The following is a 24,754-nucleotide window of genomic DNA, read 5'->3' as shown; positions in this document are numbered from 1 at the left end:
ATGCCTACACAGCTATATAAACAAGGCTTTTAGTGTTATCTAAAAGCTTAGCAGTAAATGTCCAAGTTGATTTATAGTGGAATGTCTGACTAATCTCTTATCTCTTAAACTCCCCTGCAGAGTTCTGTCTCACAGTCACACATTTCTCAGACAGTTTCTTCATGAGAGGCAGAGAACCTAGAAAAGTACTGTGGAACCATATTAAACCTCATATAATGTGTGTATATATTGTTAATCTGTAGTCTAGGACCCTATAAATGTAAGGAGGGAGGGGTCTTATAACCCCTCCCCTTATATTAATACAACATAAGCATAATCAATTATTATAATACATCAAACATTTGGTACAGCCCCTAGCGTGGATTCAGAGATATCTTTCTAATAGAACGTAAAGGGTTTTCTTTTAATGGAAGCTTTTCTAGGTAAAGTGTGGTGTACCGCAGGGCAGTTTTTTTTAGGCCCTGTACTCTTTTCTATTTTTACCAATTACCTGCCACTGGCATTAAACAAAGCATGTGTGTCCATGTATGCTGATGATTCAGCCACGTACATATCAGCAACCACAACTAATGAAGTCACTGAAACCCTTAACAAAGAGTTCCAGTCTGGTTTGGAATGGGTGGCCAGTAATAAACTGGTCCTGAACATCTCTAAAACTAAGAGCATTGACATTTGGTACAAATCATTCCCTAAGTTATAGACCTCAGCTGAATCTGGTACTGAATGTTGTGGCTGTTGAACAAGTTGAAGAGACTAAATTACTTGGTGTTACCTTAGATTATAAACTGTCATTGTCAAAACATATAGATTCAATGGTTGTAAAGCTGGGGAGAGGTCTGTCCGTAATAAAAATATGATCTGCTTTTTTGACACCACACTTCAAAAAGCAAGTCCTGCAGGCTCTAGTTTTGATTATTATTATTGATTATTGTCGAGTGCTGCAAGGAAAGCCATAGTTAAGCTGCAGCTGGTCAAGAACAGAGTGGCACGTCTTGTTCTTCAATGTAATCAAAGGGCTGATTTAAGTACTATACATGCCATTCTGTCTTGGCTAATGGTTGTGGAGAGACTGACTGCATCACTTCATCTTTTTGTAAGAAACAATGTATTGAAAATCCCAAATTGTTTGCGTAGTCAACTTACACACAGCTCTGACACACACACACACACACACACTTGGCCGACCAGACATGCCACCAGGGGTCTTTTCACAGTCCTCAAATCCAGAACAAATTCAAGAAAGGGTACAGTATTATATAGAGCCATTATTGCACGGAACTCCTTTTCCATATCATATTGTTCAAATTAAGAGCAAACCTGGTTTCAAAAAAGAGATAAAGCAAGACCTCCCAGCACAACACCTCTCTCCTATTTGACCTAGATAGTTTGTGTGTATGTATTGATACGTAGGCTATGTGTGCCTTAAACATTTTTTTATGTAGTTTTGTTTTTGTCTATTAATGTTTTGCATTATGTCATATTTTGTGTGGACCCCAGGAAGAGTTGCTGCTCTAATAGAAAAAAATACCCAAAAGTACATTTAATTGCTCAAATATACTTAAGTATCAAAAGTAAAAGTATAAATGATTTCAAATCAGACAGCAGAAGTTTTTTTTAACCAGATTGCCAGGGGCACACTTCAACACTGACATTATTTACAAACAAAGCATTTGTGTTTGAGTCCGCCAGGCCAGAGGCAATAGGGATGACCAGGGATGTTCTCTTGATAAGTGTGTAAATTGGACCATTTTCCTGTCCTGCTAAGTATTCAAAATGTAACTAGTACTTCTGTGTGTCAAGGAAAATGTAATGTTGACACCAAAGGGCCCAGACTCGATTTGTGACTGCTGTTGACACCAAAGGGCCCAGACTCCACCGCTCATCCAAATCCACGCAACGCCCATATCACAGACTGGCCCCAGCCTCCATCAGAACCAACATTGGCTCTGAACACAAGACTAGTGTCCGGCCTGACATTATTGTCTTGGTGTGATCCTGGACAACACCCAGTCATTCTCTGCAAACATCAAGGCATTGACTCTCCTACAGGTTTTTGCTCTACAACACCTGTAGAGTACTACCTTTCCTCACACAGAAAGCAGAGCAGGTTCCTATCCCAGACAAATTAAACAACTTCTTCGCTCGCTTTGAGGACAATACAGTGCCACTGACACGGCCCGCTTTCCAAAGCCTGTGGGCTCTCCTTCTCTTTGGCCAATGTGAGTAAAAAATGTAAACGTGTTAACCCTCACAATGCTGCAACCACAGAGACGATCTCCTGCCCTACAGGGCCTAAAGTGCATGCCGTTTGTTCTTATTGCCCCTACAACAAACATCAAACCATCCCTAACCCATAAAAGTAAACCTTTTCAGCGCAGACAGAAGCACGAGGAAGAGGTTTCAATGCGGAGGGAGTGTAATCCACACAAATATCTCCTCTGACCTCTTTCATTAGCACAGAGTCTGACTCAGGGTTACTTCTCTTGAGGGCTTTGTGGAACTACAACTCTAGTCATTGTTTACTGCAGACGGGGTTCTCATTTTGTCTTGACATAGACTGAGCCATTGTAGCGGTAAATGTAAACTGAGGTTGTGGGTTTGATGCTTGCTGGATATGGGACGCTGCAACACCCGTCCAATTAAGATGTAGAGGCATAGAACATCTGGCGCAGGCAAGCGAAGGGTTTATTTGGTATTCCGCACGTGTGTAACCAGCCTAGCCACCATGGCAGTAAATCAAGCTTCATATCCCCTTGGTATAGACCTGTTTTGTGACTAGGGTAATCTGGGCCTGGAGAGGCTGTACTCAGATTCATTAGACTAATTATTTGATAAATTAATTATTTGATTCGTCAAAGACTAACGCAGAAGTATTTGAGCATTGTGCTTCTTGGCAGAGTCGTGTGCAATGTTTGGCGGTAGGTAGCGAGTGGTGTACCTGAGTTGAAGCGCAGTCTGTTCTTCCGTTAGAGCAGAACCCGCCTACTTAGACCCATCTCTCTTTGATCAGTCTTAATGTCATTTTAAACAGTTATACAGTTGTTATGGTGGTTGTTTAACTAGATGTCCAACAGTCTGTGTATTTTTAGCTTTAAAACCTATTTGACACCTCCACTTGAAGAGGTCAGCTCATCTGTGCAAGAGGACAAATGTGTCAAACTGCTATCTGTTTGGCCCGGTTTACAGAGTAGTCAAAAAATAACTTATTTTCATTCCAAATTACCCTTTTTCAATTTTGCTTCAAAGTGTAAACATTGTTCTGTATCTGTCAGTTTAATCTGTAAAGTGTAAATATGCATCGAGATGTAGTTTAAAGAGAATATATTCTTAGTCCCAACTCGGAAAAGCCTTGATAGCAGTTTTGCTTGAATTTGTCTTGGAGCCACAGTCATGTAGTGTAGTTATGTTGAATATAGCCTACCACTGACCTGGGTGTTCATACACTGACCTCAGCAGGCTGTTGACTTGTTGATTTTTAGTTCTCTATGTCTCTATCTCTCTCAAACACACCCCAGAAGGTCTCTGATATGCACCCTGCAGCACTCTCTCTCTTGCACTCTAGCTCTCTTTCATTTACTCTCTCGCTTTCATTTTCTCTCTCTCTGGCTCTCTCTCTTTGGCTCTCTCTCTTTGGCTCTCTCTCTTTGGCTCTCTCTCTCTCTCAGGCGCTCTCAGATTATTTTTAATTGACTCCTCTCACTCCCTGTCCACCTATACCTTCTGATGTTTACCTACTCCACACTGCAGTGTAACTCGACATGCTGGAGTGATTATGTTGCCAAGTCAGAGTTATTATGTTACGAAGTTTAGAGAGACTGAGGTTATTCTGAGCACCTAAGGGAGAAGGCGACAACCATATAATTAGGTCTAGTAGAATGGGCAAAGCTCCTCAGACCACAGAAATTTGACGGATACACTCAATCTAGTACTTTTATCTATATGTGGACAATCAGCCCTTTGATGACTTGTATTCTATTCTTCCTCTTCCTCTGCTCCCCCAGGCTCTCCGTACAGGCAGAAAGTGGGGCTGGCTAGCTAACAAACTTACTAACCTCCAGCATGCAATACGCTCGCCTAGGCTTCTCTTCCTCTTGTCACACAGCACTCTATTCTCACTTCCGGTTTCTCTCATCTGCTGTCTGTCACACCCTCGTCTCATAGACGTTGTTGTTGTTTTTGAGGGCTTGGCCCAAAGGGGTATACTATTATTGAAACTAGATCTAGTCAGGGTTTTCTAAGACTGTCCAGCTCCCAGCTCAGGTTTCATCTGTACTACGACGGTGGATATTGCTTGTCCGCCTGCCGCTAACTCTAGTAGGCTTGTAACTGCACGTGGCTAGTCGAACTCCAAACTCTTCATTGTGACAATGTTGAAACATCAATCCATGGGCGAATCACTGGCACATTTTTTGGGGGCCGAAATAAAAATGAAAGGATGGGCATTTGACATGTTTTACTGTTAGGAGTACTCCCATGATTTAAAAAAGAACTGGGAAAAAAAAAAATCCCTGCAGAAGGATGTATACATACATACATACATACATACATACATACATACATACATACATACATACATACATACATACATACATACATACATACATACATACATACATACATACATACATACATACATACATACATACATACATACATACATACATACATGCATGCATGCATGCATGCATGCATGCATGCATGCATACACTCCCTTTCAAAAGTTTGGGTTCAGTTATAAATGTCCTTGTTTTTGAAAGAAAATCACATTTTCTGTCCATTTTTAAAATAACATCAAATTGATCAGAAATACAGTGTAGACATTGTAAATGGTTATTGTAGCTGGAAACGGCAGACTTTTTTTTTTTTATGGAATATTTACATAGGCGAACAGAGGCCCATTATCAGCAACCATCTCTCCTGTGTTCCAATGGTACGTTGTTAGCTATTCCAAGTTTATCATTTTAAAAGGCTAATTGATCATTAGAAACCCTTTTGCAATTATGTTAGCACAGCTGAAAACTGTTGTGCTGATTTAAAGAAGCAATACAACTAGCCTTTAGACGAGTTGAGTATCTGGAGCATCAGCATTTGTGGGCTCGATTACAGGCTCAAAATGTCCAGAGTCAAAGCACTTTCTTCTGAAACTCGTCAGTCTATTCTTGTTCTGAGAAATGAAGGCTATTCCATGTGAGAAATTGCCAAGAAACTGAAGATCTTGTACAACGCTGTGTGCTACTCCCTTCACAGAACAGCGCAAACCAGCTCTAACCAGAATAGAAAGAGGAGTGGGAGGCCCCGGTGTACATCTGAGCAAGAGGACAAGTACATTGTCTAGTTTGAGAAACAGACTCCTCACAACTTCTCAACTGGCAGCTTCATTAAATAGTACCCGCAAAACACCAGTCTCAATGTCAACAGTGAAGAGGTGACTCCGGGATGCTGGCCTTCTAGGCAGAGTTGCAAAGAAAAAGCCGTATCTCAGACTGGCTAATTAAAAGAAAAGATTAAGATGGGCAAGAACAGAGACACTGGATAGAGGAAGATTAGAAAAAAAAGTGTTATGGACAGACAAATCTAAGTTTGAGGTGTTTGGACCAGAAGGAACATTCGTGAGACGCAGAAAAAACAATTACCCAAAGAACAACTCCAAACTATGCAAGAACTATTTAGGGAAGAAGCAGTCCGCTGGTATTCTGTCTATAATGGAGTGACCAGCACAGTCACCGGATCTCAACCCTATTGAGCTGTTGTGGGAGCAGCTTGACTGTATGGTACCTAAGTAGTGCCAATCCAACTTGTGGGAGGTGCTTCAGGAAGCATGTGGTGAAATCTCTTCAGATTACCTCAACAAATTGACAACTAAAATGCCAAAGTCTGCAAGGCTGTAGTTGCAGCAAATTAAGGATTCTTTGACGAAAGGACACAGTTATTATTTCAATTAAAAATCATTGACTCTATTTCCTATTCATTTTGCAACTAATTTCACATATGTTTTCATGGAAAACAAGGACATTTCTAAGTGACCCGAAACTTTTGAAGGGTAGTGTAAATATATACATTTTAAATGTTTGTATATAACCAGGCAAGTTAGTTAAGAATAAATTCTTATTTGCAATGACGGCCTAGGAACAGTTGGATACCTGCCTTGTTCGTGGGCAGAACGACAGATTTTCACCTTGTCGAGCCACCAACCTTTTGGTTACTGGCCCAATGCTCTAACCACTAGGCTACCTGCTGCCCCTGTGGACACATTGCAGCCCGAAGCTATAGGCCTACATACGTGGGAAAAACATACATCTATTAATAACTTTAAAGCTGTTGAAATGGCTAGTGTGTTTAATGCTCTTTACAACGTTATTTCCATACTGAGAAGAGTGCCATTTCATACAGTAGGTGCCTTTTGGCCAGTTAATCAGATTTCACTCCCAGAGCCCAGACCAGACAACACAGCTGAGAGTGATTTCACTCCCAGAGCCCAGACCAGAGCACAGCAGATGTCACTCCAAGATTCCAGACTAGAGCACAGCTGACTGAGGCCCAATACTATCCACTGAAATGTCTCGCCTCAAGCTTAAAATCCTAAACTCTAAACCCTCACAACCCCAACCCTCTTACAGGGACCAGTTGACCATAACCACCTGTGTGTTTGTGCATGAATAGGAGTGCTGATCTAGGATTGGCTTTGCCTTAAAGGTCATAATGAGGAATGCTTTTCCAACAGTCTTGAAGGAGTTCCCACATATGCTAAGCACTTGTTGGCTGCTTTTCCTTCACTCAGCAGTCCAACTCATCTCAATTGGGTTGAGGTCAGGGGTTTGTGGAGGCCGTTGTCCTGTTGAAAAACAAATGATAATCCCACTAAGCGCAAACCAGATGGGATGGCGTATCGCTGAAGAATGCTGTGGTAGACATGCTGGTTAAGTGTGCCTTGAATTCTAAATAAATCACAGACTGTGTTACCAGCAAAGCACCATCACACCTCCTCCTCCATGCTTCACGGTGGGAAGTACACTTGCGAAGATCATCTGTTCACCTACTCTGCATCTCACATAGGACAGATTTCCACCAGTCTAATGTCCATTGCTCTGCCTCCCATTTCTGTAGGGTGAGACACCCCCTGGACAGGACGCTAGTCTATCGCAGGGCCTTACCCCCAATCCATCTCCTAAATACTAAAGTTCCAAGCATAGAGGCATCAGGTCCCAATTTTGGTGACTTTGGTATGACTTGACAGGGGATCAAATCCCCAACCTTCCAATCTCAGGGCTGACACACTAACCACAAGGATACATATGGCTCTGCTTATCCCTATGGATGTGTTTGGTGTCAATGTTGTTATTATTCTGTTCTCTCCTGTCTCCCAGGCCTGTCGCCGTTGTATTGCAGCCTGTTTGGCCTGATGAGGGAGAGCGACCGCATGTGGTTCCCACCCAATCACATCCTCAAACTCGACCAATCAGCAAATGACAGTCTCCTCTTCAGAGTGAGGTAGGATGTGGCGTGTGGTCAGGGGTCTAGTTTTTATTTTTCTGTTGAAAAGGAAACAATTAGATTGACTATTAAAAATATAAAGGAATTAAAGTGTGAAATATGCAATGCTGTTTAACTAAAGTGTCATTGTACGGTAGTAGTATTAGACACAATGTGCTTGTCTTTTATATAGTCCTCTTCTTTATCTTCTCTCCTCTTCCTGTTTCTTCTCCCTTTCTGTGTCCCCCCCCAGTGATAAAATAATTTATAAGGTTTATCTTAAACCATTAGGGATTAAAGGTTTTGTAGCATGGATAAGGAGTAATTAAAAATATTAAACGTAAGTCCGACTAGGTTAGACTGGGAGTGAGAGGAATGTGTGTATGCCTAAGAAAACACCTAGAAACAATTCAACTATGGTTGAACTGACCCGGCTATAACTCTGGGAACGTATGATTGTACCGGGAGTAACCCCTCCAGGTTTCCTTTTTCTGAAGGGACTGGAACTGTCAGCTGGGTAGTGATAAACAAAAATTCTAGAGAAGAAGATGGCTCTCCTAATGTTAGTGTGCATGTGTGTGCGTAGGTTAGAAGAATGTTATAAAAGGAACACCTTTGTATGTGAATGGGAGAGCTCTCGTGAATAAACATTTATTTGACTAATTGTGAGCTGGGAATTCTGTCTGTTTCATTTAAACCAGAACTTTACACACATTTAATTGAAAATGAAAAACATTGATAATAAAATTCTACATCACCCAGGTACTACTTCCCTGGCTGGTATGGAGGCTCCTGTTCCCACCGCTATGGGGTCAACAAGGGAATGGACAGCCCGGTGTTCGACGATAACGTCATGTCCTACCTCTTCGCTCAGGTTAGTCTTGGGCTATATTTTTTACCAGGCAAGTTTTCTTAGTCTTGTAGTGTGAAATTCAAGAGTGTAGGCGTGCTGATCTTGGATCAGCTTTGCCTTAAAGATCATAATGAATGAGCACGACTCTGAGTTGCTTTGTAAATGTGGGCTCTAGTCTGACATGTATGCTACAGACTCCGCTAAAATAGCCTACCTGTAAAGCCACCTTTCAGTAACCTGAGGTATTAAGTAACCTCATCCCCTGGCTCAATTGCTACAGAGAGAGAGCCAGCTGGTGAGACCAAATTGATTTTGCCAAGCAAAATCAATTTTGGGCAACTGGTTTCTATAAACCAATCACCAATCAACGAAGCTGTAAAGTCTGTGTGGTGTAAATAACTGCCTAATCTACCCGTGTGTGTGTGTGTGTGTGTGTCCGTACATATGCTGAAGAAAAGGGGAAGTGGTGTTGGGAGGGTGAGAGGCAGTGATGAAGGCTGTGGCTGGTAGGGTGTTTGTGTGCACGTGTGTGTGTTTTTAGAATGTCTGTGTGGACTGTGGTGTCCTTTTCAGTTTTTATCTTCACATTCACATTGTCACAAAACACACTGGGTGGGAGAGATTACCCTGTATACGTTAGTTACTATGTGAGGTCCTGCTGTCATTTTAAAGAGCAAGCCGCAATTGCTACATCCATTGATTGTTGAAGAATATAACTTCTAAATGCCTTATGAGCTTAGATCAACTGTAATACTCCATCAGAACCTGAAACACAAGCTTGTTTTACTTCAATATTTGTAAAGATTGAAAATGTAAACAAACACTGTATACAACTGCTTATAACTATAATGTTGATATTTTGGATGGTCAGTCCTTGCATCAATACCTCCGCTTATTAATTCAAGAGTGGTTCCATTTCTCCAGGCCCATCCCTCAGCTTTTTACCAAAACAGAGGCTGGGGTAGGATCCCTTAGTTTATTGTTTCAATGGTGGATGGCCCCTTTAAGTGTGTATTATAGAAAAATGGAGGCCCTGTGAGGAAAGCGGTGTTGACTTTATTCCACAGTTCTAAGAACTGAGGTACTTTGTTTCCATGTAAAAAAAAAGAAAGAAGTTTTCTTTAGTTTCTATTCTTGGAAATGTGGCTTATGTTCCTCAAGACATTCTGTCTACTGACGTGTTGTTTGTATAGCCGAGACCAATGTCTCCTGTGGTTTCACTTGATGTTTATCCCCAGAGAGAATAGAAGTTCAACTGGACTGGCCATAGTTCTAGAGCTCACACACACACTAAGATCCCTATCGCTTTTGGTGCAGAACAGAAAGTTGTTGAGCAAAACAATGAAAGAGGGAGTGTAATACTTCAGGAGTAGCTTGTGGAAACATGGCTGCATGTATCCCACGTACCATGTCAGGCTAGAAAAGGCAGGAAGACGAGGGATGCAGAGATGCAGGGTGTACGTGTTTGAGATGGACAACATTGTAGTCGGAATCACTGAACTGCAAATCTCCTTGCGTCTTAAATAGCATAACTAATCATTATGTAATGAAGTGGTTGTGCCTGCATCCTACCTTGGTTAAATGGACCTCCTCAAACACACAGGCAGTCTTTTCTCCCCAGTTAGGTTGTAACCCTGCCTGTGGGGACCTCTTCCTTAGCCAGCATGAACAGACAAAGTGTACATCCCAAATGGCACCCTATTCCCAATATAGTGCACTACTTTAGACCACGGCCATAGGGCTCTGGTGCACTACTTTAGACCACAGCCCATAGGGCTTTGGTGCACTACTTTAGACCACGGCCCATAGGGCTTTGATGCACTACTCTAGACCACGGCCCATAGGGCTCTGGTGCACTACTTTAGACCATGGCCCATAGGGCTTTGGTGCACTACTTTATACCAGTCTGGGACTAAGGTCTAGTTTCAACACTATATGGAGTCTGGAACACCTGACCCTAGGAAACAATGGGACTAAGGTCTAGTTTCAACACTATATGGAGTCTGGAACACCTGACCCTAGGCAACAATGGGACTAAGGTCTAGTTTCAACACTATATGGAGTCTGGAACACCTGACCCTAGGCAACAATGGGACTAAGGTGTAGTTTCAACACTAAATGGAGTCTGGAACACCCGACCCTAGGCAACAATGGGACTAAGGTCTAGTTTCAACACTATATGGAGTCTGGAACACCTGACCCTAGGCAACAATGGGACTAAGGTCTAGTTTCAACACTATATGGAGTCTGGAACACCTGACCCTAGGAAACAATGGGACTAAGGTCTAGTTTCAACACTATATGGAGTCTGGAACACCTGACCCTAGGCAACAATGGGACTAAGGTCTAGTTTCAACACTATATGGAGTCTGGAACACCCGACCCTAGGCAACAATGGGACTAAGGTGTAGTTTCAACACTATATGGAGTCTGGAACACCCGACCCTAGGCAACAATGGGACTAAGGTCTAGTTTCAACACTATATGGAGTTTGGAACACCCGACCCTAGGCAACAATGGGACTAAGGTCTAGTTTCAACACTATATGGAGTCTGGAACACCTGACCCTAGGCAACAATGGGACTAAGGTCTAGTTTCAACACTATATGGAGTCTGGAACACCTGACCCTAGGCAACAATGGGACTAAGGTCTAGTTTCAACACTAAATGGAGTCTGGAACACCCGACCCTAGGCAACAATGGGACTAAGGTCTAGTTTAAAAAAATAACCTCAGTGATCTCCATCTTGCTATTGTAGTGATTCAGTTATACTGTATGTAGGCATTGATGTAGGGACATAGTTCATCTATTCCACGGGTGCATCGTTGAACTGAGACCGTAGTCACTGTGTTGCCGAAGGTCCGATTTATTTAGACTACCCTATTTAGGGTGCCACTTGGGACATGCCCCAGAGACCGGGGCATGCCCCAGAGACCGGGGCATACCCCAGAGACCGGGGCATGCCACAGATAGGGGTGTGTACCAACTGCCTCATGCATTTAACAGACATGTGATATGTTCGGGGTGTCTGCTGCTGCTGTCTGTCATATGTTAACGTTACCAACCCTCCTCTCTCTTTCTCTCTACTCTCTCCCTCGCTCGTTTGCCTTGTTTGTTTTCACCTTATGGCACTTCTATCCACTACATCTCCCTCCCTCCCTCCTCTCAGTGGCGTAGTGACTTTGTGCATAGCTGGGTGATTATCCCAGTGGACCATGAGACCCAGGAGGAGTGTCTTGGCATGGCTGTGTTGGACATGATGAGGATGGCTAAGGAGAGTAGCCAGTCCCCTGTGGACATCTATAACGACACCAGGTGAGTAGGCTGGTAGGAGGAAGATGGCGCATGTTGAACCGAGAAGAAACTGTCAGAGCTGAAAACCGTTTGATCACAGAGCAATGTGTACACAACGGTCAAACCAGGTGGAATATATGGATATTGTAGTGGGAAATCATATCTGATATGTGTACACTACCGGTCAACAGTTTTAGAACACCTACTCATCAAAGGGTTTTTCTTTATTTTACTATTTTCTACATTGTAGAATAACAGTGAAGACGTCAACACTATGAAATAACACGTATGGAATCATGTAGTAACCAAAAAAGTGTTAAACAAATCACCTCACTCCACTCCACCCCCGCCTCACTCCACTCCACCCCCGCCTCACTCCACTCCACCCCCGCCTCACTCCACTCCACCCCCGCCTCACTCCACTCCACCCCCGCCTCACTCCACCCCCGCCTCACTCCACTCCACCCCCGCCTCACTCCGATCCAGCCCGCCTCACTCCACTCCACCCCCGCCTCACTCCAATCCACCCCAGCCCGCCTCACTCCAATCCACCCCAGCCCGCCTCACTCCAATCCACTCCAATCCACCCCAGCCCGCCTCACTCCAATCCACCCCAGCCCGCCTCACTCCACTCCACCCCCGCCTCACTCCACTCCACCCCAGCCCGCCTCACTCCACTCCACCCCCGCCTCACTCCACTCCACCCCCGCCTCACTCCACTCCACTCCACCCCCGCCTCACTCCACTCCACCCCCGCCTCACTCCACTCCACCCCCGCCTCACTCCGATCCACCCCAGCCCGCCTCACTCCACTCCACCCCCGCCTCACTCCAATCCACCCCAGCCCGCCTCACTCCACTCCACCCCCGCCTCACTCCAATCCACCCCAGCCCGCCTCACTCCACTCCACCCCCGCCTCACTCCAATCCACCCCAGCCCGCCTCACTCCACTCCACCCCCGCCTCACTCCACTCCACCCCCGCCCGCCTCACTCCAATCCACCCCAGCCCATGTTCTTAAAATCTGTATTGTGTTTGTTGTATCACATAATTCAGCTCTTTGCTGCTATTGATACTTGTATGTAATGGACCCAATTGTAACTAAACCAATTCTTTCACCTTCCCTCCCTAGCTATAAGTCGTTCCTACCCAAGGACATACGTGCCCATATCCAAGAGTACCACTTTGTGACCCGGAAGAGGATCCGCCATCGCTTCAGGAAGTTCATCCAGCAGTTCAGCCAGTGTAAAGCCACGGCTCGTGACCTCAAGCTCAAATACCTGGTGAACCTGGAGACGCTGCACCCAGCCTTCTATTCAGAGTGCTTCCGTGTCACTGAGTCCTTGGAAGGAGAGGTCACCATCGTCGTCACAGGAAACAACGGCATCCAGTGGTCCCGGGAGGAGGATAAGGAGGCAGACAAGGTAGGGGGGAGTAGTAGCGTTCTCTTCTCTATTCTTCTTTCACTCTCTCTTCCTTTTTATTCTTGTTCCTTGTTCTCCTCGTCTTTTTCTTTCCTATTTTTCCTTCTCGTCTTCTCCTTTTATCTTTCTATTTTCTGAAAGCACATATGACCTGTTGAGACAACCACAAAGGGGCTAGAGTTAGTCATGTGTTCAAATAGTCTCCTGTAATAATGTCATAGAGAGTTAGAGAAAGGATGTTTGAAACGGTTGTGCATTCAGGGTGGCTGCTACTACTCTCTCTCTCTCTCTCTCTCTTTCTCTCTCTCTCTCTCTCTCTCTCTCTCTCTCTCTCTCTCTCTCTCTCTCTCTCTCTCTCTCTCTCTCTCTCTCTCTCTCTCTCTATAGGGTTTCCAGACGTACTGTGATTTCCCTGAAGTTATTGACATCAGCATCAAACAAGCCAACAAGGAGGGCTCTATCGAGAGTCGCATTGTCACCATCAACAGACAGGACAGTCAGACTCTGGTACGATGATTCTGCTAACCTCATAACTCAGACAGGGACAAGGACATAATTTGTGTCTGAAATGACAAGCTATTTCCAATATAGTGCACTACTTTTGAGCAGGGCCATATGGCGAAGTGCACTTTGTAGGGGAACAGGGTGACATTTTAGACTCAGACCAGCTGTTATGCTAGATCAGAACAGGAACATGTCTCATGTATTATGTGTAACAGAGGACTGATCCACCCCTCCTCTTATCCTCCTCCATCTCTCTCTGCTACACAGGAGCTGGAGTTCCGTTCCCTGTCGGAGGCTCTGTCCTTTGTGTCTTTGGTGGATGGCTACTACCGGCTCATAGCCGACGCTCACCACTTCCTGTGTAAAGAGGTGGCGCCCCCTAGGCTGCTGGAGGCCATTCAGAGTTACTGCCATGGTCCAGTCTCGTAAGTCTAGACTAGGCACATATACTGTACAAACACAAGAACATCCACACACACATACACGTGTACTAGAGGTGTGTGGCTCAGCAGGTTTGTTCAACCGCCCGACCTATATGTGATAACATGACAATCTGAGGCCTGCACCCTAACCCGCTAATATCGAAAATGCACAACAGTTGGCTAGTCGGAGATGGCGTAGCGATTTGATATTATGACGTTTCTGTTTGTTTTGGACATCGGTTAGCGTTTTTTCGGCTGTTCGGACACACATTTTTCTGGAGGCAAGCCGAAGTTCGGGGTTGAAGTCTTGCGTCCCTTCGTCGGTGATTGGTCAACATTAGGAATTCTTCAATAAATTATGTGTTGTCATTCAACGAGAGACGACTCGTTTTCATATTTGGGGATTGGCGTGTAGGCTATTTGGGGATTGGCGTGTAGGCTATTTGGGGATTGGCGTGTAGGCTATTTGGGGATTGGCGTGTAGGCTATTTGGCGAACGTACTGTTAGGCTCTAAAGTTTAGGCTTAAACATTAATGACAGATAATCTAAAATAATTCCATGTAGCCTATAGATATAAATTGCACATTTATGCATTTTTAAAGGCATTGTCTTCTGTTTTTATTCAACCCGCTCTTCATCCACACAAATTGTCATGACCCTAAACCCGTTTGTCCCGCGGATATAACCCCGTCAACCCCCCCATCACTAACTTGTACATATACAAGCACATATATACGCACAGTACGACCATGACTGACCATATCTGTCCTGTCTCTCTATCCTCAGGATGGACTTTGCTATCGGTAAGCTGCGGCGGTCTGGGAATCACAAGGGTCTGTACATCCTCCGTAGCAGCCCTAAGGACTACAACAAATACTTCCTGTCCTTTGTAGTGGGCGTGAGTATAATACCATACAGGTTGTTGAAAGACATGGTGCTAAGTGTGTTTAGTCCAGACCCTTCAGTGTTTCCAGATCTGAACGGGTCTGGATAGGTATGCAGGCGTACTGGTGCAGCTTTCACCATATTGCTAACACCTTGCACATCTACAAACGTTGAAGGGTAAGGACCAATAGGGAGTGGTAGGGTGCATATCTGATCTGTGTCCCCCTGCAGTGTGACAGCCTAGTTGAGTACAAGCACTGCCAGATAGTGAAGACCGATCAGGGAGACTACATCCTCTCTGGGGCCACGAAGAGTTTTGCTTCTCTGAGGGAGCTGCTCCACCGCTACCAGAAGGAAGCTCTGCGCTCTGACGGACACATCTTCCAGTTCACCAAGTGCTGCCCGCCTAAAGCGAAAGGTAAGGAGGTCAGGGAATAAGGGTCATAGCTGTGTTTTGTGATTAAAACAATATCATAAACTGTGGGCTGACTCAGCTCTCCAGCCACACTCAACACTAAGTCTATATTCTCACAGTAGTTTGATTAACAATGTTGTCATGTTGTGTTGCTACCATGCTGTGTTGTCATGTGTTGCTGCCATGCTGTGTTGCTGTCTTAGGTCTCTCTTTATGTCGTGTTGTGTCTCTTGTCGTGATGGGTGTTTTGTCCTATATTTATTTACTGTATTTTTAATCCCAGGCCCCCGTCCCCGCAGGAGGCCTTTTGGTAGGCCGTCATTGTAAATAAGGATTTGTTCACAACTGACTTGCCTAGTTAACTATATAAAAAAGAATGCACTATTGTTTAAAAGGAGACATGGTGCTAAGTGTGTTTAGTCCAGACCCTTCAGGCAAATTCTTATTTTCAATGACGGCCTAGGAACAGTGGTTTAACTGCCTGTTCAGGGGCAGAAATGACAGATTTGTACCTTGTCAGCTCGGGGATTTGAACTTGCAACCTTTCGGTTACTAGTCCAACACTCTAACCACTAGGCTACGCTACCGCCCCGGGCAGTATTATAGTTCGAGCTCTTGTAAAATGATCATCATCTAGGTCATAACGTTCAAGAGGGTTTATTTTGGTCACGTATGTTCACCATGATGTTCAATTCCGTTGTCTATAGTCAAACACAACAGAAACACTTAGGTTACACGTACTGTACATAACATTATGTTGTGTCACATTCAGTCCCAGTCAAAAGTTTGGACACACCTACTCATTGAAGTGTTTTTATTTGTACTATTTTCTACATTGTATAATAATAGTGAAGACATCAAAACTATGAAATAACACATATGGGATCATGTTGTAACCAAAAAAGTGTTAAACAAATCAAAATATATTAGAGATTTTGCAAAGTAGCCACCCTTTGCCTTGTTGACAGCTTTGCACCCTCTGTTCAGGGTCTACCTAAGCTGTCCAACTTGTTTTTGTTTAGTGTTTAAAACCTTTTTTTGCTGCGGCCCTAATGAATACGACCTATAAAGAATACTACATGATGTACTCCTAACTCACTTAACGTCCTCATCTCTGTGTTCCCTGAATCTGCAGACAAGTCTAACCTGTTGGTGTGCCGCAGTAACCAGGGTGCTGAGGTTCCCCTGTCCCCCTCTCTGCACAGACACAACATCAGCCAGATGGTCTTCCACAAGATACGCAAGGAGGATCTTGTCATCGTAAGATTACCTCTCTGTCACTCACTCTCCTCCTCCTTCAGCCATGACTGAAAGGTCAGTTAACATCCATTCCAGACGACACCATTCTGTAAACTTCTGGCCCTTCTTTGGACACTGTGTTAACAACCCTCCAGACGACACCATTCTGTATACTTCTGGCCCTTCTTTGGACACTGTGTTAACTAACCTCCAGACGAGCTTCAATGCCATACAACTCTCCTTCCCTGGCCTCCAATTGCTCTTAAATACAAGTAAAACTAAATGCATGCTCTTCAACCGATCGTTACCTGCCCGCTCGTCCAACATCACTACTCTGGACGGTTCTGATTTAGAATATGTGGACAACTACAAATACCTAGGTGTCTGGTTAGAATGTAAACTCTGGTTAGATGTACATAGCCCATCTATAATTTAGCCCAAACAACTACCTCTCCCCCTACTGTATTTATTTATTTTGCTCCTTTGCACCCCATTATTTCTATCTCTACTTTGCACATTCTTCCACTGCAAATCTACCATTCCAGTGTTTCTAATTGCTATATTGTATTTACTTCGCCACCATGGCCTTTTTTTGCCTTTACCTCCCTTATCTCACCTCATTTGCTCACATTGTATATAGACGTATTTTTCTACTGTATTATTGACTGTGTGTTTGTTTTACTCCATGTGTAACTGTGTTGTTGTATGTGTCGAACTGCTTTGCTTTATCTTGGCCAGGTCGCAATTGTAAATGAGAACTTGTTCTGAACTTGCCTACCTGGTTAAATGAAGGTGAAATAAATAAATTAATTAACATTCTTATCATGGTGTAATGACCTCTTTCACCTGTGACCTCTTTCACCTGTGACACGGTCACATACACCTGCATGTACCTGCAGACATTGCCACTCACACACATGATAGAGGACTTCAATCAGAGACTGAATTGTTGCTCCTTAGCTGGTTCAGGTGAAATGGTGGCATCTCAACTATGACATGAATAATGTAGGTTAATAAAATATACATAGAAATAAACACTCACAAATACAATTTAAATAAGGGGCGGATGTGTTGGCATCATCACTACATGTTTTGGATGACCAGGGGAGAGGATCTCAGACCCGGTGTTCCCTGTGTGTTACAGAAAGACAGTCTGGGTCAGGGGACGTTTACTAAGATCTTCTGTGGCGTGAGGAAGGAGCTGGGAGACTATGGAGAGATTCACCAGATGGACGTCCTTGTTAAGATCCTGGATAAGGCTCACCGAAACTACTCTGAGGTTGGTCGAGAACCACTCCTCAACTCCAGCCAACAACATGTAGTGTTAAGGAGATGGACTTGGGAGTCTTTTTGCATTGGTTCTTGAAAGGGACATGACTCTTCCATTGCAGTCATTTTATTTAGCACAATGTTTTGCCAATTAATGTGTTCATTTTCTATGTTTGGTTACCTTTCCTACGATACAATATTTAACTGTCTGACGGCTCTTCTCTCTCTTCTCTCCAGTCGTTTTTTGAAGCCGCCAGTATGATGAGCCAGCTATCCCATAAGCACCTGCTCCTCACCTATGGCGTGTGTGTCTGCGGAGAGGAGAGTAAGTGACATTACCAAACTAAATTATACCTCTCACCATTTTACCTCTGTTAGCCTCCCTCTGTCTCCATCCCAACCTTTTCCTCTGTTAGCCTCCCTCTACCTCCATCCCAACCTTTTCCTCTGTTAGCCTCCCTCTACCTCCATCCCAACCTTTTCCTCTGTTAGCCTCCCTCTACCTCCATCCCAACCTTTTCCTCTGTTAGCCTCCCACTGTCTCCATCCCAACCTTTTCCTCTGTTAGCCTCCCTCTGTCTCCATCCTAACCTTTTCCTCTGTTAGCCTCCCTCTGTCTCCATCCTAACCTTTTCCTCTGTTAGCCTCCCTCTGTCTCCATCCCAACCTTTTCCTCTGTTAGCCTCCCACTGTCTCCATCCCAACCTTTTCCTCTGTTAGCCTCCCTCTGTCTCCATCCCAACCTTTTCCTCTGTTAGCCTCCCTCTGTCTCCATCCCAACCTTTTCCTCTGTTAGCCTCCCTCTGTCTCCATCCCAACCTTTTCCTCTGTTAGCCTCCCTCTGTCTCCATCCCAACCTTTTCCTCTGTTAGCCTCCCTCTGTCTCCATCCCAACCTTTTCCTCTGTTAGCCTCCCTCCATCCCAACCTTTTCCTCTGTTAGCCTCCCTCCATCCCAACCTTTTCCTCTGTTAGCCTCCCTCCATCCCAACCTTTTCCTCTGTTAGCCTCCCTCTGTCTCCATCCCAACCTTTTCCTCTGTTAGCGTCCCACTGTCTCCATCCCAACCTTTTCTTCTGTTAGCCTCCCACTGTCTCCATCCCAACCTTTTCCTCTGTTAGCCTCCCACTGTCTCCATCCCAACCTTTTCCTCTGTTAGCCTCCCTCTGTCTCCATCCCAACCTTTTCCTCTGTTAGCCTCCCACTGTCTCCATCCCAACCTTTTCCTCTGTTAGCCTCCCTCTGTCTCCATCCCAACCTTTTCCTCTGTTAGCCTCCCACTGTCTCCATCCCAACCTTTTCCTCTGTTAGCCTCCCACTGTCTCCATCCCAACCTTTTCCTCTGTTAGCCTCCCTCTGTCTCCATCCCAACCTTTTCCTCTGTTAGCCTCCCACTGTCTCCATCCCAACCTTTTCCTCTGTTAGCCTCTGTTAGCAGTTTTAAGCCCCTTTAGTAGATGTGCTACACTGGTCCAGCTGTAATTTGTTGAATTCTAACCCTTTCAGACATGATGGTGCAGGAATATGGGAAGTTTGGCTCCCTGGATACATACCTGAAGAAGAAGAAGAGCTCTGTGAACATCACCTGGAAGCTAGAGGTGGCCAAGCAGCTGGCCTGGGCTATGCATTACCTGGTAAGACCAATCAATCAATCCATCAATTAACCAATTACCTAGTAAAACACCCTAATCATAATAATCTGGAAGAAGCTCCATTCATAAGGCCCCACACGGTTCACTGATTGGATGCACTCCCTGAACAGTAAATGGTTTTGGAAAGAAGCCGTCTGCTATGTGTCCTGGGTGGTCTAATGGTCAGCGCTGCGGCCTACATCGCATATACCAGCGTTTTCATGGGTTCGAATCTGACCCAATTCTCATCTTTTTCCACCAATTGATCTTTTGGCCAATCAGATCAGCTCTTTTGCCAATAATTCGGCAAACGATCGGAATGGGCTGCCTGTGTTAAAGCAGCCTATGTGATGCACCCCCCCCCTTATCTTTCCCACTTTCTCTCTCCTCTTTCGCTCTCCTCTTTCTCTCTCCTCTTTCTCTCTCCTCTTTCGCTCTCCTCTTTCTCTCTCCTCTTTCTCTCTCCTCTTTCTCTCTCCTCTTTCTCTCTCCTCTTTCTCTCTCCTCTTTCTCTCTCCTCTTTCTCTCTCCTCTTTCTCTCTCCTCTTTCTCTCTCCTCTTTCGCTCTCCTCTTTCTCTCTCCTCTTTCTCTCTCCTCTTTCTCTCTCCTCTTTCTCTCTCCTCTTTCTCTCTCCTCTTTCTCTCTCCTCTTTCTCTCTCCTCTTTCTCTCTCCTCTTTCTCTCTCCTCTTTCTCTCTCCTCTTTCGCTCTCCTCTTTCTCTCTCCTCTTTCTCTCTCCTCTTTGTCCAATAAAACATATTAAATACAACTGAATCTGCTAAGTGGCAGATATCTCCGTAATGGTGTAACTTTTGTGTTCAATATGCCACTAATCAGTCCGCAATGTTCAATTTAATAACAGGAGGACAAGAGCCTGGTCCATGGGAACGTGTGTGCCAAGAACGTCCTGTTGATCCGAGAGGAGGACAGGAACACTGGGAACCCCCCCTTCATCAAACTGAGTGACCCTGGAATCAGCATCACTGTGCTGCCCAAAGATGGTGAGTACCAACCCTTGTATTAGTTATGACAAAGAGATACTGTACTAAGAAATTGTACTTTACTGAACTTTTGCATGTTGTTTTGCAATACTATGTGTAGACTGTTTGGCTTGGTTACACAGCGACACATGGTGCAAGGCGTTTTGGGGGGTTTGTTCCTAATGTTTTATACACTAAAACCATACAACGCACAAACAAACAAGAACAGCAGCTCAGGAAGTCAGGAAGGGAGTATATTTAATGTCTGTGTGCTCTATGTATTCCCATCCCATCGTCCTGTCATCCACTGTCCCTCCAGTCCTTGTGGAGCGCATCCCCTGGGTACCTCCAGAGTGTTTAGAGGAGGACAGACATCTGACTCTGACTACAGATAAGTGGGCCTTCGGCACCACTCTGTGGGAGATCTGTAGTGGAGGAGACAGACCACTCAGCACACTGGACTGCTCCAAGGTAAGGAGGTGCAATTAACACTTTTCATGGAATATTTATATTTTGCTATATATATATATTGATATATAATTCTAATATAATTTAATTTAGTTAGTAATGGTAAGCCTTGTGCGAGCCAGAACAGTCTATAGGGCAGGACTCCATCTCCTGTTTCTGTCTCTTTGTTGGTATAGCCACACTGTAAATTACAGCCAAATATCAAGGTGGTTCTTACAAGCAGGAAATTAAATCAAAGTCGAAGATGTCCAACCTGAGGGTTTTGTGCCTCAGTTTACTGGTATGTTATGTTATGTTTAGAGAGACATAGTTGATGTACTGTTCTCTTGTCTGGACACTGGGACTAAAACTGTCTTCTGACATTGTCTTCATCAGGTTATTTGTCTTTGTCTTGTTAAAAAAACACTATCCAACTGTCATGCACAGCATAATAATCCATTATTAGTAAGGTATTAAGAGTTCCTCTGTTTATAGTTGACGTTATTGTCCTCTGTAGAAACGTCTGTTCTATGAAGACCATCACCAGCTGCCTGCTCCTAAGTGGACAGAGCTGGCCAACCTGATCAACAGCTGTATGGACTATGAGCCGTCCAACAGACCCTCCTTCAGAGCTGTTATCAGAGACCTCAACAGCCTCTTCACACCTGGTCGGTCGTCTCCTCTCTTTTTAGTGCTCTGCAGACTGACAAACATGTCCTACTAGTCATTTCACTGATGCTGTTCCAGTGGCTCGGTGTGTTAAACCATGGCACTGCCAACGTCAGTTCCATTCTCGCATGGACTGCAACATATACTGAATGTAGGCTATTAGGTCACTGTCAGTGTTGACAGTTCTCTGACACTTTTGGGTAAAAATGTATGCTAGATTAGGATGTATGTATGTTTCGATTTATTTCCAGAAGGTGTTGATTGTGTCCTGTCTCCTGCTGCAGACTATGAGTTGCTGGTGGAGAGTGACATGGTGCCCAACAGGGCCAGAGGGTTTGGGTTCCCAGGGGCCTTTGAGAACCAAAACCCTGCTCAGTTTGAAGAGAGACATCTCATCTTCCTCAAGCAGCTGGGCAAGGTTAGACAACACACACGCCACTTTCTCACTCACTCTCTGTCTCTCACTCTCTGTCTCTCACTCTCTCTCTGTCTCTCACTCACTCTCTCTGTTTCTCACTCACTCTCTCTGTCACTCTCTGTCTCTCACTCACTCTCTGTTTCTCACTCACTCTGTCTCTCACTCACTCTCTGTCTCTCACTCACTCTCTGTCTCTCACTCACTCTCTGTCTCTCACTCACTCTCTGTCTCTCACTCACTCTCTGTCTCTCACTCACTCTCTGTCTCTCACTCACTCTCTGTCTCTCTGTCACTCTCTGTCTCTCACTCACTCTCTCTGTCTCTCACTCACTCTCTCTGTCTCTCACTCACTCTCTCTGTCTCTCACTCATTCTCTGTCTCTCACTCACTCTCTGTCTCTCTGTCACTCACTCACTCACTCACTCACTCACTCACTCACTCACTCACTCACTCACTCTCTCTGTCTCACTCACTCACTCTCTGTCTCTCACTCACCCTCTCTATTCAATTCAATTCAAGGGCTTTATTGGCATGGGGAACATATGTTAACGTTGATAGGGAAGCTGAGATTGGCATGGGGAACATATGTTAACGTTGATAGGGAAGCTGAGATTGGCATGGGGAACATATGTTAACGTTGATAGGGAAGCTGAGATTGGCATGGGGAACATATGTTAACGTTGATAGGGAAGCTGAGATTGGCATGGGGAACATATGTTAACGTTGATAGGGAAGCTGAGATTGGCATGGGGAACATATGTTAACGTTGATAGGGAAGCTGAGATTGGCATGGGGAACATATGTTAACGTTGATAGGGAAGCTGAGATTGGCATGGGGAACATATGTTAACGTTGATAGGGAAGCTGAGATTGGCATGGGGAACATATGTTAACGTTGATAGGGAAGCTGAGATTGGCATGGGGAACATATGTTAACGTTGATAGGGAAGCTGAGATTGGCATGGGGAACATATGTTAACGTTGATAGGGAAGCTGAGATTGGCATGGGGAACATATGTTAACGTTGATAGGGAAGCTGAGATTGGCATGGGGAACATATGTTAACGTTGATAGGGAAGCTGAGATTGGCATGGGGAACATATGTTAACGTTGATAGGGAAGCTGAGATTGGCATGGGGAACATATGTTAACGTTGATAGGGAAGCTGAGATTGGCATGGGGAACATATGTTAACGTTGATAGGGAAGCTGAGATTGGCATGGGGAACATATGTTAACGTTGATAGGGAAGCTGAGATTGGCATGGGGAACATATGTTAACGTTGATAGGGAAGCTGAGATTGGCATGGGGAACATATGTTAACGTTGATAGGGAAGCTGAGATTGGCATGGGGAACATATGTTAACGTTGATAGGGAAGCTGAGATTGGCATGGGGAACATATGTTAACGTTGATAGGGAAGCTGAGATTGGCATGGGGAACATATGTTAACGTTGATAGGGAAGCTGAGATTGGCATGGGGAACATATGTTAACGTTGATAGGGAAGCTGAGATTGGCATGGGGAACATATGTTAACGTTGATAGGGAAGCTGAGATTGGCATGGGGAACATATGTTAACGTTGATAGGGAAGCTGAGATTGGCATGGGGAACATATGTTAACGTTGATAGGGAAGCTGAGATTGGCATGGGGAACATATGTTAACGTTGATAGGGAAGCTGAGATTGGCATGGGGAACATATGTTAACGTTGATAGGGAAGCTGAGATTGGCATGGGGAACATATGTTAACGTTGATAGGGAAGCTGAGATTGGCATGGGGAACATATGTTAACGTTGATAGGGAAGCTGAGATTGGCATGGGGAACATATGTTAACGTTGATAGGGAAGCTGAGATTGGCATGGGGAACATATGTTAACGTTGATAGGGAAGCTGAGATTGGCATGGGGAACATATGTTAACGTTGATAGGGAAGCTGAGATTGGCATGGGGAACATATGTTAACGTTGATAGGGAAGCTGAGATTGGCATGGGGAACATATGTTAACGTTGATAGGGAAGCTGAGATTGGCATGGGGAACATATGTTAACGTTGATAGGGAAGCTGAGATTGGCATGGGGAACATATGTTAACGTTGATAGGGAAGCTGAGATTGGCATGGGGAACATATGTTAACGTTGATAGGGAAGCTGAGATTGGCATGGGGAACATATGTTAACGTTGATAGGGAAGCTGAGATTGGCATGGGGAACATATGTTAACGTTGATAGGGAAGCTGAGATTGGCATGGGGAACATATGTTAACGTTGATAGGGAAGCTGAGATTGGCATGGGGAACATATGTTAACGTTGATAGGGAAGCTGAGATTGGCATGGGGAACATATGTTAACGTTGATAGGGAAGCTGAGATTGGCATGGGGAACATATGTTAACGTTGATAGGGAAGCTGAGATTGGCATGGGGAACATATGTTAACGTTGATAGGGAAGCTGAGATTGGCATGGGGAACATATGTTAACGTTGATAGGGAAGCTGAGATTGGCATGGGGAACATATGTTAACGTTGATAGGGAAGCTGAGATTGGCATGGGGAACATATGTTAACGTTGATAGGGAAGCTGAGATTGGCATGGGGAACATATGTTAACGTTGATAGGGAAGCTGAGATTGGCATGGGGAACATATGTTAACGTTGATAGGGAAGCTGAGATTGGCATGGGGAACATATGTTAACGTTGATAGGGAAGCTGAGATTGGCATGGGGAACATATGTTAACGTTGATAGGGAAGCTGAGATTGGCATGGGGAACATATGTTAACGTTGATAGGGAAGCTGAGATTGGCATGGGGAACATATGTTAACGTTGAT

General features: G+C 44.5%; 1 protein-coding gene across 1 annotated transcript in view; it reads left to right on the top strand.

Annotated features, from left to right (window-relative positions):
- LOC109892335 (tyrosine-protein kinase JAK2) overlaps nucleotides 1–24,754 on the top strand; it is a 67,768-nt gene that overhangs the window by 32,450 nt on the left and 10,564 nt on the right. Inside the window, exons 3-18 of the mRNA XM_020484809.2 lie at nucleotides 7,365–7,488; nucleotides 8,233–8,344; nucleotides 11,493–11,638; nucleotides 12,749–13,040; nucleotides 13,428–13,547; nucleotides 13,812–13,969; nucleotides 14,754–14,865; nucleotides 15,084–15,270; nucleotides 16,403–16,527; nucleotides 17,651–17,785; nucleotides 18,013–18,100; nucleotides 19,281–19,408; nucleotides 20,268–20,406; nucleotides 20,705–20,856; nucleotides 21,350–21,500; nucleotides 21,786–21,919. Of these exons, the coding sequence (XP_020340398.2) occupies nucleotides 7,365–7,488; nucleotides 8,233–8,344; nucleotides 11,493–11,638; nucleotides 12,749–13,040; nucleotides 13,428–13,547; nucleotides 13,812–13,969; nucleotides 14,754–14,865; nucleotides 15,084–15,270; nucleotides 16,403–16,527; nucleotides 17,651–17,785; nucleotides 18,013–18,100; nucleotides 19,281–19,408; nucleotides 20,268–20,406; nucleotides 20,705–20,856; nucleotides 21,350–21,500; nucleotides 21,786–21,919 (2,303 nt within the window). The remainder of the gene's footprint in view (nucleotides 1–7,364; nucleotides 7,489–8,232; nucleotides 8,345–11,492; nucleotides 11,639–12,748; nucleotides 13,041–13,427; nucleotides 13,548–13,811; nucleotides 13,970–14,753; nucleotides 14,866–15,083; nucleotides 15,271–16,402; nucleotides 16,528–17,650; nucleotides 17,786–18,012; nucleotides 18,101–19,280; nucleotides 19,409–20,267; nucleotides 20,407–20,704; nucleotides 20,857–21,349; nucleotides 21,501–21,785; nucleotides 21,920–24,754) is intronic.

Source organism: Oncorhynchus kisutch, linkage group LG6 (assembly GCF_002021735.2).
Source record: "Oncorhynchus kisutch isolate 150728-3 linkage group LG6, Okis_V2, whole genome shotgun sequence".
NCBI lineage: Eukaryota > Metazoa > Chordata > Actinopteri > Salmoniformes > Salmonidae > Oncorhynchus > Oncorhynchus kisutch.
The sequence above is the reverse complement of the archived record's forward strand: the minus strand, read 5'-3'. Positions and strand labels throughout refer to the sequence as shown.